The sequence below is a fragment of the Bufo bufo genome, chromosome 4 (genome assembly GCF_905171765.1).
Source record: "Bufo bufo chromosome 4, aBufBuf1.1, whole genome shotgun sequence".
In the NCBI taxonomy this organism is placed as follows: Eukaryota; Metazoa; Chordata; class Amphibia; order Anura; family Bufonidae; genus Bufo; species Bufo bufo.
The window spans coordinates 271,083,114-271,102,561 of NC_053392.1; the positions used below are offsets into that span (position 1 = coordinate 271,083,114).

The following is a 19,448-nucleotide window of genomic DNA, read 5'->3' on the forward strand; positions in this document are numbered from 1 at the left end:
CTGTGGACGGCCCTGTCATGGGGAGGGGGAATCTGTGGACGGCCCTGTCATGGGGAGGGGGAATCTGTGGACGGCCCTGTCATGGGGAGGGGGAATCTGTGGACGGCCCTGTCATGGGGAGGGGGAATCTGTGGACGGCCCTGTCATGGGAGGGGGAATCTGTGGACGGCCCTGTCATGGGGAGGGGGAATCTGTGGACGGCCCTGTCATGGGGAGGGGGAATCTGTGGACGGCCCTGTCATGGGGAGGGGGAATCTGTGGACGGCCCTGTCATGGGGAGGGGGAATCTGCGGACGGCCCTGTCATGGGGAGCCTGCAACAGCGGACGGCCCTGTCATGGGGAGCCTGCAACAGCGGACGGCCCTGTCATGGGGAGCCTGCAACAGCGGACGGCCCTGTCATGGGGAGCCTGCAACAGCAGGCTCTGATGGAAACGTGCCTCCCTAGCGTCACCAAGGGAGATGCAGTGGCCGTTCGTGAATCAGAAGCTATGTGGGTGCCGGTAAGTAGAATTTCTAAGGGGCCCGGGCATTTTGGAAGACATTATAGGGGTTGGATAACCCCTTTTAATAAGCACCTTCATAGAGGGGTTCAAAATGAGTCACGCGTGGAAGTGGTAGCATCACTGCAGTGATGACATCAGAATGGGAATGATGAATACTAGGGCTGCAACAAGACCCCTTGTCAGGCTGCAATAGCACTGGTGTGTTGGTGGAGCTGATGCACTTGGGCTGATCTAACATGGGGGAACGAAGGGTGTTTGGGACTTGATGGCAGGGGGTTTGAGTTTTTATAAAGGAAAACAGTCTATTAATTATTTTTTTCCTATTAGAGTACTCGATTAATCGTAAAAATAATCGGTAGAACGGCAGCCCTAAAATACCAAGACCAGGTAGTAGAAAAAGGGGCATTAGAAATCAAACAGGTTATTGCACTGTATCCCTATGTAACAAAAGAATATCAGTACATAAAATATATAATTTCTGTGACCAGGTTAAGGTGCTGGAGTGCTTCCTCAACACATCTGGGCCTACGAATGATAAAGTACAAAAGAAATGCGTACTTATACTCTGAACACACCAGCCAGGATGTTGCCTGCCCCAACTTGCATTTCAGCAGTGCTCTAAAGGGGGTGGCCGAGATTTAGATCTTCTATTCTCAGGGTAGGCCATCTATGGGTACTTTCACACTAGCGTTATTCTTTTCCGGTATTGAAATCCGGTAAAGGGTCTCCATACCGGGAAAAAAAGCATCCGTTTTTTCATAATGCATTCTGAATGGAAAGCAATCTGTTCAGTATGAATCAGGATGTCTTCCGTTCTGTCCCTTGTACGGTATTTGACCAGGACAAAATCCCGGAACAATACCGCACTTGCCGAATCCGGCATTAATTTTTATAGAGATGTGTTAATGCCGGGTCCGATACTAAGTGTTCTGGAAATTGCTGAATTTCTGAATCCGGTTTTCCGGTCAGTGCATGCGCCGGGCTTTTGATCTTTGAAAAATTTTAATACCAGATCTGTTATTCTGGATGAGACAGATCCGGTATTTCACCGGATCCGTCTAACGGATCCGGATAAAAAAGCTTTTAGTTTGTACACGGCGTGACTCATCCGGCATGTAGTTCCGTTGCCGGAACTGCCTGTCAGAATCATAAAAAAGCTAGTGTGAAATTACCCTAAGGCTACTTTCACACCTGCGTTCAGGTGTCCGCTCGTGAGCTCCGTTTGAAGGGGCTCACGAGCGGCCCTGAACGCAGCAGTCTGGCCCTAATGCATTCTCAGTGGAGGCGGATCCACTGAGAATGCATCCGCCTGCCAGCGCTCAGCCTCCGCTCCGCTCAGTGAGCGGACACCTGAACGCTGCTTGCAGCGTTCGGGTGTCCGCCTGGCCGTGCGGGGGCGAGCGGATCCGTCCAGACTTATAATGGAAGTCAATGGGGACGGATCCGCTTGAAGATGACACTATATGGCTCAATCTTCAAGCGGATCCGTTCCCCATTGACTTTCAATGTAAAGTCTGAACGGATCCGCTCAGGCTACTTTCACGCTTAGAAATTTTTCTAAGTTATAATGCAGACGGATCCGTTCTGAACGGATGCAAACGTCTGCATTATCGGACCGGATCCGCTCCGAACGCTAGTGTGAAAGTAGCCTAAGTGAGATCAGTGGGGGTCCGACAGCTGGCACCCCCCTGTTTAAAGCAGCCTTGACATTGTTCATTTTCAGTGGTTTCAGTTGGTATTTCCTCCTATTATACACACTTTATATTGGATTTTATTAGTGACTAGCAAAGTTTTTTTTCCCCAGTAGTTCACAACAAGTGAATTTCCTATTATAAAGCTGTATTTCCCACATGTAAGGCTACTTCCACATTGGCGTTTTGGCTTTCCGTTTCTGAGATCCGTTCAGGGCTCTCACAAGCGGTCCAAAACGAATCCGTTTTGCCCTAATGCAATCTGAATGGAAAAGGATCCGCTCAGAATGCATCCGTTTGCCTCCTTTCCGTCTCCATTCCGCTTTGGAGGTGGACACCAAAACACTGCTTGCAGCATTTTGGTGTCAGTCTGATGAAACTGAGCCAAACGGATCCGTTCTGACACACAATGTAAGTCAATGGGGATGGATCAGTTTTCTATGACACAATCTGGCGTAATAGAAAACGGATCCGTCCTCAATTGACTTTCAATGGTCTTCAAGATGGATCCGTCTTGGCTATGTTAAAGATAATACAAACAGATCCGTTCTGAACGGATGCAGATGGTTGTATTATCTGAACGGATCTGTCTGTGGAGATCCATTAAGGATCCGCACCAAACGCGCCTAAGGCTACTTTCACTCTTGCCGCAGAGTGATCCGGCAAGCAGTTCCGTCGCTGACAACTGAATGCAGGATCCTGATTTGTCTTAAAAATGCATTGCAAGAACGGATCCGTCTTGCAACAGAGGCCAAATGTATCTTTCTCCTTGTGGAAGTACCTATGTTGCTTTATTAATTCCATCCAGCAGGTGGCTCCTGTGTGCAGTCTATCTGTGGTCTGAATGAAGTGTACGTACAGTATACATGTGACTGAAGATACAGTATATGGTGTAACATGAATCGGCCTATAAAAACCTTTATAAATACTTCAAAGTTTTCTTTCATACTTCTGTGTTAATTGGTTCTTGCAGTTTCTTAACCTGGGAATAAGGCTGCTCCCATGCCGCTCCTTTACTTTACTAATTTTATCTTCCGGTCTTACAAGTGCAAAATAACCTATCCTACTGCAGTTTACTGCAGAATTCATATTGGCAGACTTCAGAATGATGTTGAAGGGGTTGTCTGTTTTTTTTATATTGTTGACTTATAGAGACGATGGGTCATCAATATAAAGAAAGCGGATAGCCCCTTTAAAGAGAATCTCTCATGACCGCTCTAATGTAGTCTGTTTCCTTCTGTCATGTAGAGTGGTAATGATGTAGTAGGTCCCATGCTGGACCACTCTATTTACACTCCTCACTTGTGTGAGTGTAGATGAACTGGGGACTTGGGACCCCCGTTCTAGTAAGTTGTAGGGTTTCCAGTGGTAAGCAACCCAGTGGACATACATTTATCTCCTATCCTGTGCACAGGTAATAAATGTGTATAGCAGGAAAACCTCTTTTAATCATCACCCATTTAACCCTCACACTTGGGGTCCATTCACACATCCGTGTGTGTGTGTTTTGCGGATCTGCAAAACACGGACACTGGCAATGTGCTTTCCGCATTTTGCGGACCGCACATCGCCGACACTTAATAGAAAATACCTTTTCTTGTCCGCAATTGCGGACAAGAATAGGACATGTACTTTGTTCTATTTTTATTTTTTTTTGGGATCGGAATTGCGGACCTGGATGTGCGGGTCCGGATCCGGGCCGCATGTCGTGCGGCCCCATAGAAATGAATGGGTCCGCAATTCCGTTCCGCAAAATGCGGAACGAAATTGCGGACGTGTGAATGGAGCCTAACTGTGACAACTTCTGTACTGTGTATAGTAGCAAATAAAAAAAACAATTTCTGAGATATCTCATGCGACATTACTGCTTTGTTTATCCTTTGGCATAAATGGGGAAAATACAGCATCGAAAAAATTGAAATAGCAATTTCATATAGATGTGTTTGTATAGTGACAATTTCCTTACGATGAATTCAGATGTTTTCAGGCCTTCTCACGTTTAGTTATTTTGCGGCCTTGTGCTAAAAAAAAAATTTCCTCCATCAATCTGTACTAAATATGCCATAATAAGAAAGTGAAGGGAAAATTGAATTTTAAATGAGCAAATTTATAAAAAAGTTTAATTTTGCATGGACATAAGTATTGATATCTTTTGCTATGACACTTGACATTTAGCTCTGGAGGCCTCTCATTTCTCTTGATCATCTTTGAGCTGTTTCTCTGCCTTGATTGGTGTCCACCTGTGGTAACTTCAGTAAATTGGACATGATTTGCAAAGACAGATTGCTGTCTATGTAAGGTCTCCGAGCTGACAATGCATATCAGAAACCAAGCAATGAGGAGAAAATAACTGCCTGTAGAGCTCAGAGACAGGACTGTGTGGAGGCCCAGATCTGGTGAAAAATATTTCTGCTCTACTGAAATTTCCTGTGAACACTGTGGCCTCCATAATTCTTCCTGAGCTGAGTGCCCCACCAAACTAAGTAATCGTTGTGAAACGGGCCTTGTTAAGAGAGGTGACCAAGAATCCACTGCTCACTCTGGCTGAGCTCTAAAGATTACTGCAGCACTTCACCAATCTGGGCTTTATGGCAGAGTGGCCTGAAAGAAGCTTCTCCTCAGTAAAAGATAAATGGAAGCCCACCTGGAGTTTGCAAAAAAAAAAAAAAGTATCTGAAGGACTCTCATAATGAGAAACAAGATTCTCTGGTCTGATGAAACAAAGATTGGCCTCAATTTTAAGTGCCATGCCTAGAGGAGACTAGACTGCTCATCATCAGCACAATGCTATCCCTACATTGAAGCATGGTGGTAGCAGGATCATGCTGTGGGGGTGTTTTTCAGTGGCTGGGACAAGGAGACTGTTAAGGGTTGAGAGAAAGCTGAATGGATCAAAATAGAGAGATATTCTTAATAAAAAAACAGATTGGGTGGAAGGTTTACCATCCAACAAGACGATGACCCTAAGCTACGACAAGACAGTGGCTTAGGGAGAACACTGAGTGACCCAGCCACTTTCACTTAGGCCTCATGCACACGGCCGTTGCCGTTCACTTAAATGGGTCCGCAATTCGGAGCTGCGGAACGGAGGCACGGAAGCACTAAGGAGTGCTTCCGTGGTGTTTGTCTGTGCCTCTGCACCGCAAAAAATAGAACATGTTCTATTTTTTTGCGGTGTGGACGGATCACGGACCCCTTCAAGTTGAATGGGTCTCGATCTGTCCCGTCCGCCTGTAGTTGTTGTACTGCTTAGTCAAACAACAACAACACAGAGTCTGTATAATGCATGTTATGCATATGGAAAATGCTTGTGGATCCACTGTGCCAACTAACAGCTTTGACTTTGGACTATTTCTGAGGATATTGTTCTGGTGGTCCCCTTGTATTCATCCTGTAACCCCTATGTAGGGATATGGTCTTCGCAGCAGGGGAGCCACCATGCTGTTACCTTTTGGAATAGTCCCAGTGTAGTTGACCTGTAACACACGGGGGGTCAGAGACACTGGTCCAAAACACCAAGGGATCAGGCAATACTAGTAATGTGCGAATCCTTGATACGGGTCCAAGGTCAGGGCTGGCACCCCCACTAATCTTGAGAACAGGGGCTACGTTCCCCCTTTCAAATGGATAGTAAAGTTGTGAATGTGCGCTGCTGCCCCATTCTGGATCAGTGGGTGTCCAGTGGTCGGACCCCAGCAATCAGTTATAAAATCACTTTCCTGTGGGTAAAAGAACGACAGGTAATATCTGATCAGTGAGGATACCCTGCAACCCCACTGATCAGCTGTTCCCTGCAGCCATTGGTGTTGGGACTAGCCTTTCAATGTAATAGGAAGCACAGCTCTGTTTAAAGTGTAGTGGCCATGCTGGGTTACTGCAGCTCAGTTCCCGTTCACTTCAATGGTATCTTAACATAGTAATGACCTTTCCTGAGGATCCGGGAAAACCCCTTTAACTCTACAAAATGCACTGAAAGTCAATGTAAAATTTGCAGCAATTGTGTATGTATTGCATTATGAATATCAAGATAAAACATTGTTAAATCTGTGTGTATGTAAATTGTAAGAATATTAGGAGCCACTGGTGAGATCCCTGATCATAGGGTGTAGAGTTTCTTCATGAAAGATAAGTAGTACCTACATAGCACTGCTCATCTCTCCTACCACATGCTGTCACTTGGCTCCTGTTAATCCTGATGAAGAACTACCATAGACTGTCATTCCAGTGTAGCCCTAGCCTTAAAGAGGGAGAGGGCTACATTTCTGACACATCTAAGAGTAGAGCTATTTTTACATTCACTGCTCACTACTAAAATGACCATGGTGAAATGAAAGATGCACATTTCTGGTATACTAAGAAATGGTCTACTTTTTTATTTTACGAAAGTAATTCAGGCAACTGGTAAACGCAATATATACATACGGTGCAACCTGCACAGCACCATTGATCTGCTATTGCTTTGTCTGCCATGGAGCCTAGGTGATTGTACTCTTAAAGCTTTTTCACAGGAGCAGATGCCGTGCGGGTAATCCGCTGCGTGAAAGAGAGCCAAGCCCTGTTCCGGACAGCAGAGACACGGAGCATTAACATGATTGATAATGCTCCGTACCTCTCTGTGACCTTTTTACTACAAAATCACGGTGACAACTTTATCTCACTGTGATTTTGTAGTAAAAAGATCACAGAGAAGCACAGAGCATTATCAATCATGTTAATGCTCCATGTCTCTGCTGTCTGGAGTGGGGTTTGGCACTCTTTCACGCAACGGATTACCCGCACGGCATCTGCTCATGTGAAAGAGCCCTTAATAGTGGCGTAAATGTGTTTTGTTTGTACTAGTCTGATGGCTGTGGAAAGTGACTTGTAAAAATTACGATTATTTGCTTATATTATAATGCACTTTTTTTTTGTTTTTAGGGAAGACTTAAGACGATGGTTCATACAACAGGAAATGGACTTGTTCAAATTTCGCTTCAGCCTTTTACCAAAAGAAAAAATCCAAGACATTCTTAAATTCAATGATATGGAGTATGTTGCTGTAAGTAACTCTATGGTGGGGTATATGCTTGCATGTTTGGTATAAATAAACCATACAGCTCATCTTTTGGCCATCTTGACTGTAATTGTAATGACCTCGGCATTTGACACTTGGGTATTTTAACATAAAAACTCTTTGACCTAAATAAAAATCAATAGTCCGAACTGTACAGCAATCCTTGACATCTTCTGGAATTTGTAGACAGTTTTATTGAGCTTTAGCTAAAGCTCAGATTGAGATCTTACTCTTCAGATCAATCCTGCACTATTCCTGGCACCATGGATTCTTTTTATGTAGTGTACTTTTCTTCACCTTTCAAAGATGTCAGTTACTCTCTTGTATACAGTTAATAGAACGGTTGCATTAAAATTTTTAATAGAACTAGTATAAAAAAAAGGTAAACCGTAGAATATTGCTATATCACAGTGTTTCAGGTGTAGTATAAAAGAGGTAAACCATTCTTTATGGCTATATAAGTCAATCAGGTATAGTATAAAAAAAGGTAAACCATAGAATATGGCTATATCACAGTGTATCAGGTATAGGGTTGTAGCGGGTATCGAATTATCGATACCTAATTGATACTTCTGTACCGGTATAGATTTGATACCGGGATTTGACATTTACTGATACTAGGCAGCCTAGTATCAGAGAATACGGTGCACGCTGCCCTCAGCACGCACCATGTTCTTCTCAGCAGCACAGGAGAGAAGGAGTCTCTCCCTCCCCCCTGTGCTGCTGCTGCCATTAAAAAGAGGGAGGAGGGGAGGGGCTGTGGCCACTGTGCCACCAATGATAACTCGCCCATTAATACAAATATAGGCGGCTGTGCCGTCGGCAGAATCACATAGCCGGCACCCGACCTCTATGACAGGGCGCTGCAATTCGCGGCAGTTTAACCCCTCAGGTGCCACACCTGAGGGGTTAACTGCCGCAGATCGCAGTGCCCTGTCATAGAGGTCGGGTGCCGGCTATGTGATTCTGCAGCTGGTACCAGCCTCCTGTGTTAAAAGGTTACTCCTCTTTATTGGTGGCGCAGTGCACCCCCCAACCCACCCAGTATTATAATCATTGGTGGCAGTGGCCACAGGGTCCCCTCCTCCTCATTGGTGGTACAGTGGCAGGTTCTGATCAGAGCCCCAGCAGTGTAATCCTGGGGCTCCGATCGGTTACCATGGCAGCCAGGACGCTACTGACGTGGCTGCCATGGTAATCTCCCTGCTGCTGTGTTTTCTATGCACAGGACAGCAGGGAGAGTGTGAGATTTTATTCACCCAAATAGAGCTTTATTAGGGTGAATAGGACAAGTGATGAAAAGAACCCAGGTTCTTGCCCCTAAGGGGGAAATAGTTATTAGATAACACCAAAATATTAAGTTTAAATCACCCTCTTTCCCAATTTTACATATAAAATATATAAACAATAAATATATTACATATCGCCACGCCCAAAAAAATTTGGACTATTAAAATACCAAAAAAATATCTCCTATGTGGTGAACACCATAACAGAAAAAATAAAGAACGCTCGATTTGCCATATTTTTTTTTTTGTCACCTTGTCCCTCTAAAAATAGGATCGGACTGTTTGATTATGGGCCGGACGTTCCATAAAATGCGGAATGCACACTGCTTTCTTGGTTTATTTTTTTCGTGTGGTATCGAGGATCGCAATCCTTTTTTTTTTGGTATAGAAATTGTATCAAAATTTTGGTATCAAACAACCCTAATCAGGTATAGTATAAAAGAGGTAAACTGTAGACTATAGCTATATCGCATTCTGTCAGGTATATTATAAAAAAGGTAAACCGTACAATATGACTATTTAACAGTTTATCAGGTATAGAACATGGCTGTAGGAGATCATACAGTAATTGTAGGTATCAAATATTTGCAGTGAGAACCCCTTTCTATACATCATATGTTATTTGCGTATGTGATAAAACTTTGATTATCTGTTGTAAACTAGGCAGGTTATGTTGTGGGCTTTTATTGTGGCTTGGTGTCTAAATAAAGTTGCTCTAATGTATTTGGGAACTTCATGACTCACTTGACGGCAGATGTTGGAGGAAAGAAGGATCGGGTGTGTTGGATTTCAGTATGCCTTAGGCTTCATTCACACATCCGTGGAACATGGTCCGTGAGATACCGGACTGGCATCCTGCTTAGTGCAGGAGCGCACTGCGTCATTTGTTGCTATGACGCCGCGCGCTTTGTGCCGCCGCAGAATAGTAATACTCTTATGATTTATAGGAGTGTATTACTGTACTGCGGCAGCACAAAGCGCCCAGCGTCATAAGCGAGTGTGTTCTGTGAAACAAACACTGCGTGTCAAATGCATTTCATGGACCAACTGCAGCTTGGCTGACCGCAAACCCACTATTAGGGTGAATAAAGTGGCCCAAAGGCCCAGGCTGTTGTCCAGGCTTGGTCCCCAATCATTCACATTGGGCGATGACGTTTGCATCTTCCAACTCGTAAATCAAATTTTCTGTAGGCTTAATTCAGGCTAAAAGAGTGCCCTTTTGACTGTTCCAGAATGGACTGCATACATAGTATTGTTCTTTCTGTGTTGCGTAAGATCTTTTAGGTGAACCAGTTGCTGCCTCAGTGAGTTGCCAGCTTTAAAGCAGACAGCCAATGATTCAGATATGTGGATGACGCCTGGGTTAAAATTCCAAAACATGAAGTACATGCTGCTTCAGTGGGTACAACATCTTGCCTCCATGACAGAAGCACGGGTCACCAGTATTTCTTGTACAAGCCATGGTAATTGAGAAAGCCAGTCAGATGACTATCTTGAAGAAAAAATACAAGTCCAGTTGTTTTGACTTATCATTCATTTGAATTTAAATCCATGGCAATGTACACAGAGGGAGTATACATTCCTTTTCTAAAAAACAAGTACAATGAGCATGAACTTAGGCTACTTTCACACTTGCGTTAGGAGCGGATCCGTCTGGTGTCTGCACAGACGGATCCGCTCCTATAATGCAAACGCTTGCATCCGTTCAGAACGGATCCGTTTGCATAACCATGAACAAAAAAAAAATATATATATTTTTTTTTTTTGTTCATGATAATGCAAACGGATCCGTTTTGACTTTACATTGAAAGTCAATGGGGGACGGATCCGTTTGAAAATTGAGCCATACTGTGTCATCTTCAAACGGATCCGTCCCCATTGACTTACATTGTAAGTCTAGACGGATCCGTTTGCCTCCGCGCAGCCAGGCGGACACCCGAACGCTGCAAGCTGCGTTCAGGTGTCCGCCTGCTGAGCGGAGCGGAGGCTGAACGCTGCCAGACTGATGCATTCTGAGCGGATCCGCATCCACTCAGAATGCATTAGGGCTGGACGGATCCGTTCGGGGCCGCTTGTGAGAGCCTTCAAACGGAACTCACAAGCGGAGCCCCGAACGCTAGTGTGAAAGTAGCCTAAGTAACAGACGGGTAGGGGGAGAGGAGCATTTCTGAAAGATATACTGTGACCTGGATGAATGAGAACCTTCAGAGATATAGAGACATATATAAGTTTATATGCACATATGAATAATTTATATACATACAGACATTACACATATATATCTTTAACATATTTACACACATCTATATAAGCATACACACTTCCACTTACTTTGTACACAGGAGCCTTTATCTTTTGATGCAGGGAGAACTGACGTCTAAGTCCTTTAAGGTGTGGGAGAGGTGTCGTGCAGCTATACAGTAGAGAAAGGCCTCTCTCTTCACCAGCCTGATCCTGCAGGAAGACTTTGATCTGCACTTTGGGCAGCCATGGGCCACCCTGGAGCCTCGGGCCCCTGGCTGCTACCCAAAATGGCCTTATTGTAATCCGCCATTGATCACTGAAAGCAGGCTTATTCCCACAGAAGGTCATTTTCTGACAGGAGTATTGGCAACCGTTAATGTGTACAGCCCCTTACTTGTTGGGATCCCATTTAGAATGATCTTTTGATATACAGTCCTGATCAAAAGTTTAAGACCACTTGAAAAATGGCAAAAAATCATATTTAGCATGGCTGGATCTTAACAAGTTTCCAAGTAGAGCTTCAACATGCAACAAGAAGAAATGGGAGTGAGACAAAACATTTTTTGAGCATTCAATTTAATGAAAACAACGAATAAACTGAAACAGGCTGTTTTTCAGCTGATCAAAAGTTTAGGACCAAACCTCCAAAAAAAAACTAAACCGCCTCAAAACAGAAATCCAACTTCTAAAACATGAACTCAGTAATGAGTAGCTCCGCCTTTATTGTTTATCACTTCCAAAATTTGTTTTGGCATGCTTGACGCAAGTGTTTCCATGAGGTGAATGGGAACATTTCTCCAAGTGGTGAAGACGGTCGCACGAAGGCCATCTACTGTCTGGAACTGTTGTCCATTTTTGTAAACTTCCCTTGCCATCCATCCCCAAAGGTTCTCAATTGGATTTAGATCAGGGGAACATGCAGGATGGGCCAAAAGAGTGCTGTTATTCTCCTGGAAGAAGTCCCTTGTCCTGCGGGCATTGTGTACTGTAGCATTGTGCTGTTGAAAAACCCAGTCGTTACCACACAGACGAGGGCCCCCAGTCATGAGGAATGCTCTCTGCAACATCTGGACATAGCCAGCGGCCGTTTGACGCCCCTACACTTCCTGAAGCTCCATTGTTCCACTGAAGGGAAAAGCACCCCAGACCATTATGGCGCCCCCTCCACTGTGGCGCGTAGAAAACATCTCAGGTGGGATCTGCTTGTCATGCCAGTAACGTTGGAAACAATCAGGACCATCAAGGTTAATTTTTTTCTCATCAGAGAATAAAACATTCTTCCACCTTTTGAATGTCCCATGTTTGGTGCTCTCTTGCAAAGTCCAAACGAGCAGTTCTGTGGCGTTCAGGGAGACTAGGTCTTTGAAGACATTTTTTTGTTTTTGAAGCCCTTCAGTCTCAGATGCCGTTTGATGGTTATGGGGCTGCAGTCAGCACCAGTAAGGGCCTTAATTTGGGTCGAGGATTGTCCAGTGTCTTGACGGACAGCCAATTGGATCCTCCGGCTCAGTGCTGATGAAATTTTTTTGGGTCTTCCACTTGACCTTTTTGTTCCATAACCCTCAGGATCATTTTAAGAAATTCCAAATGACTGTCTTACTGCGTCCCACCTCAGCAGCGATGGCGCGCTGTGAGAGACCCTGCTTATGCAGTTCAACAACCCGACCACGTTCAAAAAGGGAGAGTTTTTTTGCCTTTGCCATCACAACATGTGACTACCTGACAGAAAATGACACTGAATCCTCATCTTTGCACAGATTTGGCCTTTTAAAGGCATGTGGTCCTAAACTTTATCAGCTGAAAAACAGCCTATTTCAGTTTATTCGTTGTTTTCATTAAATTGAATGCTCAAAAAATGTTTTGTCTCACTCCCATTTCTTCTTGTTGCATGTTGCAGCTCTACTTAGAACCTTGTTAAGATCCAGCCATGCTAAATATGATTTTTTGCCATTTTTCCAGTGGTCTTAAACTTTTGATCAGGAATGTATTGTAAGAGGATGACATTGTGTTCTGGGATCTTGGCTCACTACTGATTGGAATAATGTTACCAGTATTTGGCCTGTATAATTAATGCTACAGTGCTTTGGTGGACTCAAACGTGGTTAAAAACATACCTTTGGTATAGTTTTGTGCATTTGCTATTGCCAGAAAATGTTTGTTTTATGTGAAAATTAGGTACAAAGTGCCTAGTAGGACGTTTCCAAAAATCCCGAGATCCCAAGCCAGCCTATTCAGAGAACCCAGTATCTCCCCTGTGTGCTTCTAACACCCTTCCCCTCTGTCTGTGAGGTCGCCTCTCTGGTATCTGCCTGTGCACCACAATACATAGTAAGGGCATAGGCCTTACTCTATGTACTGCACATGCACAGCGCCACTAGCCTCATCACTGTGGGAGCGCAGTGATCTTGCAGTAGGCAGGCTTGGTCTATCTGAATAGGCGGTCTTCGGTTCTTTGAAAGTTTGGAAACGCTTTGCTGGGCACTTTGGGGGTCATTTATTAAGCTGAAAGACAACTATATTAGGAGTATTTCAGGGGCAGAATGCGGTGCAACAGTTAGCTAATTCTTGCCGAATTGCAGCTGTATCTCCGCCAGATCCTAATATAGTTAATGGTGCCAGCGGCCATTCCGTCCGCATCTGGCGGTGCTAGATCCGGAGAATTCCGGCAAGCTGTTCTCTGCCGGAACAGCCTGCTGGAATGTCTGCTGCAGACATGAAATTAGCCTAAGCCCCTTAAAGTGACTTCTGAACTGAATTGGTAAAAACTCAAAATTCTAAGCCTTATAACATCCTACAAAAATAAAATGACATTTAAAATTATCTAGGCTGGTGAATGTTAATTAATGACTATTTTGTCTTAAAACCAGAGAAATTCTAATTTAGAAAATTGCAAAATTTTTCTTTAAATTTGGGATTTATATATATTTTTTTATACATAAAGGTAAAACAATGTGTAAGGAGACTACCGCCTCAGAATTGCGTTATTACCACATAGAGACACATGTCAGATTTGAAAAATTGTGTTTTCGGCATTTGGTCCAAACTGGCTTTTGCTGGAAGGGGTTAAATGTTTTAAACTTGTACGGTGAATGCTGTATTGGAAAAAAATTCCAACTAAGTTGAATCACTTAATTTTTCACTGTGTCTCCTAAATATAATTTGAATACATTATTATTATTTTTTTTTTATAAAAGCAGCCCAGAGTGTTACTATTAAAAAGTGTATCCCAATGGAAAAATTACCCCTTAAACAAATGGAAATATCAAAAAGTTATGAGTGTCAGAATATGGCAATGCAGAAGAGGTTTTGATTATTTACAAGAGTAGAAGTAATAAAAGCTATATAGTGTTAGTATCACTGTAATCGTAATGATCCATATAAGATGAGGTAAATTGGTGCAATTAAAAGACTCAGCTTGTCCGGCAAAAAACAGGACATCGTATTGCTATGTGACCATAAATAGAAAAATAAAAAAAAAGTTATGGGTCTTGGAAAACGGGGAGGGAAAAATGAAAATTGGTCTGGTCTTGATAGGGTTAAAGAACTTTTCACATTACATTACATTTTCCCCTGTGTTGATGATGCCCCTGGCTTAACAGCTGATTACCAAGGGTTAAAAATGCCAACTTTTATGTATAATGGGATTATTGCATCCACTGTAACCATAGAAAATAGCACTGTTTGTTACTATACAGTTGTGTAATTTGCAGTGTAAGGCCTCATGCACACGGCCGTGCTCCGCGGCCGAGAGTGGTCCTTGGTAACCCGGCCGGGATTCCTGCTGACAGCAGAAGCGCACGGCGTCATTGGTTGCTATGACGCCGTGCGCTTCATGCCGCCGCTGCTGTACAGTGATACACTGGTATAGATCATACCAGTGTATCACTGTACAGCAGCGGCGGCATGAAGTGCACGGCGTCATAGCAACCAATGACGCCGTGCGCTCCTGCTGTCAGCAGGAATCCCAGCCGGGCTACCACGGACCGCTCTCGGCCGCGGAACACGGCCGTGTGCATGAGGCCTAAGAAAGAGAAATTTCACGTGGTAACGCAAAGCCAAGTAAGGATACTAGCAGTAATTGATGACATTGTTGCAGGCCTTGTATATAGGGATTCCTTAATTAAAGGGAATCTGTCACCTAGTTTGAGCATATTAAGCGGTTACCATTGCAATGTTCAATAAACTTCCTTCATTCCAGCAAGGGTCTTCTTTCTTTTATTCATGTTGTCATTTAGATAAAAAAGCAATTTTTCAGATCTGCTAATGAACCTTCAAGGTGCCCAGAGGGGCGTTATTCCTCTCTTCTAGAGCCCAGTAACGCCCCCCTGCAGTGCCCAGCACTCCTCCTCATAAATACATTTCCTCCCACAGCCGAGCCGAACGCCGCCGCCCCCTCCGCTACGTCTCATCATTCATTCAACAGCCGAACCTTGCTTTATCCTTTCTTGCCCATGAAATCTCGCACAGCCGCAGTATCGCCGACTGCCTTCGCCTGTCCGATCCTACGGCTCCTGAGGGCAACAGCCTCAATAGTGTCACTTGGCATCCGCCGAGCCCAGTGACGTAATCAGAGCGCTGTTGCCTCAGGAGCCGTAGGATCGGACAGGCGCAGGCAGTCGGCAATACTGCGGCTGTGTGAGATTTCATGGGCAAGAAAGGATGAAGCAAGGTTCGTCTGTTGAATAAATTATATGACGTAGCAGAGGGGGAGGCGCCGTTCGGCTCGGCTGTGGGAGGAAATGTATTTATGAAGAGGCGTGCTGGGCACTGCAGGGGGGCGTTACTGGGCTCTAGAGGAGAGGAATAACGCCCCTCTGGGCACCTTGAAGGTTCATTAGCATATCTGAAAAATTGCTTTTTTATCTAAATGACAACATGAATAAAAGAAAGAAGACCCTTGCTGGAATTAAGGTAGTTTAATGAACTTTGCAATGGTAACAGCTTAATTTGCTCAAACTAGGTGACAGATTCCCTTTAAGTTAAATGTGGAAAAATGATTGTAATATGTGTAATATCCAATAGGAGCAATGGGTCTATGAAAGCAGGGGACTGTGTCATAATGAAGCTGGAGCATGGATTTTACATAGTTGATAATCCTGTACATTGCAGGCAGTGTATACACCGGTTTTATCACATCTAATTAATATTTCTTAATCAGTGGGAAAACTTAGATTTTTTTAATTGGAGATAAATGCAAACTGTAACGGTTTATTCCTAAAAATGAAAACTGAAATATGGGGTTCCTCATCTGGGTTCAGCTTTGTAGACCTGGTAAATGTTGAAATAAGGAAGAGAATGTGAGTCCCGTTGCATGTGATTTTGTGATCAGTAGGAGGAGCTCTTGTACCATTAGCCAGGCACTGACGGCACATCATATTTATAAAAATGGTCTAGAGGGAGAGTGTAACTAATAGCTAATGGCCTTTGTCATTTACTTCACCTTAAAAAATAAAAAGTATAGAAAAAAAATTCTTGAATTGTGTTTTATGTCTGTTCATATAGTTTTTTGTTTTTTTTTCTGTGGTTAGCTGCCCCAGTACATTGCAGGAATGAAATACATGCCTCAGTGCAGCAGAATACACTTGCTCTGCTGTAGAGCCTCACAAGCTGTATAACTGATTCATATGCTGTATTAGTAGGTTGCCTTTCAATGCAGTCTGAACAAAATATGTAGACTAAAGGAAAACACACATTTCCATCACAGGGTACTGTACATTTCCATGTCCTTTTAAAGGAGCTGTCACTTTTCCTGACATCTCTTTTTTAGCAAATACTTGTATTCTCCATGAAAACAAAAAACAAAGCAGGAGCATCTTTTATCTGTATTGTGTCATTCCTCTGTTATTCCTACTAGAAATTAATGACTATATTGATCACCGAAATGCCACTATACTCTTTTTGTGCCCACTTCTGTCCCGCTGTTCTGCGGGTGCTGCTTCACTTATGCTTCTGATACTGCCTGTTGGCCAGCATCTGCCAGCTCTCCTCTGGCTTCCCTGCTCTTAAAGGCCCAGCACACCTGTTCTGTATTTTCACCAGCCAATGGCTGGGCGTCTATAGGTACCTAAAGGGATTCTACAGGAATAAATAAAAAAAAGAAAATACTTAAATATTATTTTATAATAAATATATTCACAAATACCTTTCATTACTTAGAATGGCTTGTTTTGTCTAGGGAGCAATCATTAGGAGAAATAAAATGGCCGCCGTCCTATCAGTACACGCAAAACCTGTCCTAATCATACAGGAGGACAAGTTACTTAACCACAATGAGCGATAGTGCTGCCTCATCCTCCTCTGCTCTGCTTGTCAGGAATCATGATCTTAAATACAGGTGAATCTCTGTGGGAATGGAGATGATGAGGAGGGTTATGATGTGGCTGATGAGCAGCAGCACTTGTTTATAGTCTCCATTACCACAGCCCCACATTACCACAGCCTGTCCTTCCTCTCTGTACTTCATGTCGTCTCATGAACTAAATTCCCCAGAGATTCAGCTAAAGTTCTTATTTGTATTTAGGATCATAATCCCGAACAAGTAGAGAAAAGTATGAGGCAGCTCTTTACCTCAGTGTTGTGAAGTAACTTGTCCTCATGTGGGATCAGGACAGGTTTTGTGCCAACTAATGGCACAGCGGCCATTTTGTTTCCCCTGATGATTGCTCCCTAGACAAAATGAGCTATTATAAATAATGAAAAGTATTTCAGAATATATTTATAATACAGTAATATTTAAGTATTTTCATTCTCTTAATTCCCAGGGAACCCCTTTAAAGAGGACCTTTCACCGATCCTGACATTGTGAACTAAGTATCGTGACATATACAGCAGCGCCCAGGGATCTCACTGCACTTACTATTATCCCTGGGCGCTGCTCCGTTCTCCCGCTTTATGTCCTCCGGTATCTTCAGTCGCTTGGTTATAGTAGGCGGTGTCTGCCCTTGTTCTGTGGGCGTCTCCTTCTCCTAGGCTGTAGCGCTGGCCAATCGCAGCACAGAGCTCACAGCCTGGGAGAAAAAAACCTCCCAGGCTGTGAGCTCTGCACTGCGATTGGCCAGCGCTACAGCCTAGGAGAAGGAGACGCCCACAGAACAAAGGCAGACACCGCCTACTATAACCAAGCGACTGAAGATACCGGAGGACATAACGGGAGAACGGAGCGGCGCCCAGGGATAATAGTAAGTGCAGTGAGATCCCTGGGCGCCGCTGTATATGTCACGATACTTAGTTCACAATGTCATGATCGGTGAAAGGTCCTCTTTAAGGCACCTTTCCCCAGGGAGAGGTGCTTGAGCAATTAGTTTCCTAGTTTGCTAGTTACCAGTGAAGGTGCACTATGCTGACCATCTGTCCATGTACCGAACTTCTGCCTGTACAGTATTACTGATTCTGACCCAATGCTGCCTGTCCTGGCCTCAGACTAGTCTCTTGGTTACTCACACACATTCTTTCTGCCCTGACCTTGGCCTGTTACCTGTGAATATTGCCTGAGCCCTTGGTGCTTTGCATTCGTATCTCTGACCCTGTGGGTCAGCTGCCAACTACAAAAACAAATCCCTGTGTAGTGGTTAAAGGGGGAAAACAAGGAACCGCCAGGATAATGCCCTTAGGTATAGCTTAAAGCCAAATTGGTTAGTTGGCACCATGATCCCACACCCACTGCCCATTACATATGCAGTCTGACACTAGCAGCACCAATTGGACAGTGGCAGACAATGTAGGGGCACACCCCTATCTAATAACACCCAGTTGTCAATTTATTCATAAGTTTCTATGAGGCATAACAGGACAACGATACAATACAGATGCTCCAGAAATTTTATTTTGTGAGGTATACAATTATTAATTAAAACAAACATGTCAGTAGTGATGACAGGTCCTCTTTAATAAGAAGATTGAGATGATGCTTCAGTTTGATAGATCCCATTGACTTGTAGTAGGCCTGTCAGCATTCTCCATGTTCCTTGCAATTGTTTAGATATTTAGGCCCTGATTTATTAAGACTGGGCGTATGCTACAATAAACAAAAAAAGCCACGTGCATTCCGCATTTTAAAAAATGGCGAACCGCGCAGATTTTTTTTATATTTTAATAGTTTGGACTTTTCGGACGTGGCAATGTTTATATATTTTATATGTAAAATTGGGAAAGTGGGTGATTTATACTTAATATTTTGGTGTGTTTGTTTTTTTTTTTTAACCATTTTTTTTTTTTTTTGGACAGTTTATTTAATAACTATCCTGGGATCTTTTCATCCCTTGTCCTATTCACCCTAATAGAGCTCTATTAGGGTGCATAGTGCACACAGCAGCAGAGAGATTACCATGGCAGCCAGGGCTTCAGTAGCGTCCTGGCTGCCATGGTAACTGATCGGAGACCCAGGATTACACTGCTGGGGCTCCGATCAGAAGCTGCCACTGCCACCAATGAGGAGGAGGGGAGAGGGGACCCTGTGGGCACTGCTACCAATGATTATAATACTGGGGAAGGGGTTGAGGGGCAGGCGCACTGCGCCACCATTGATAATTAACCCTTAATACAGGAGGCGGGTACTGGCAGCAGATCAGTGGCAGTTAACCCCTCAGGTGCCGCACCTGAGAGGTTAACTGCCGCCGATTGCAGCTCCCTGTCAGAGGCAGGGTGCCGGCTATGTGATTCTGCTGCCG

General features: G+C 43.9%; 1 protein-coding gene across 3 annotated transcripts in view; it reads left to right on the forward strand.

Annotated features, from left to right (window-relative positions):
• Positions 1-19,448, forward strand: part of PRIM2 (DNA primase subunit 2) — a 208,905-nt gene that overhangs the window by 19,031 nt on the left and 170,426 nt on the right. For 2 of the 3 annotated variants that reach the window (XM_040428611.1, XM_040428612.1), the window contains exon 5: positions 7,114-7,234. In XM_040428611.1, the coding sequence (XP_040284545.1) occupies positions 7,114-7,234 (121 nt within the window). The remainder of the gene's footprint in view (positions 1-7,113; positions 7,235-19,448) is intronic. The other variant, XM_040428613.1, reaches the window with a different exon arrangement.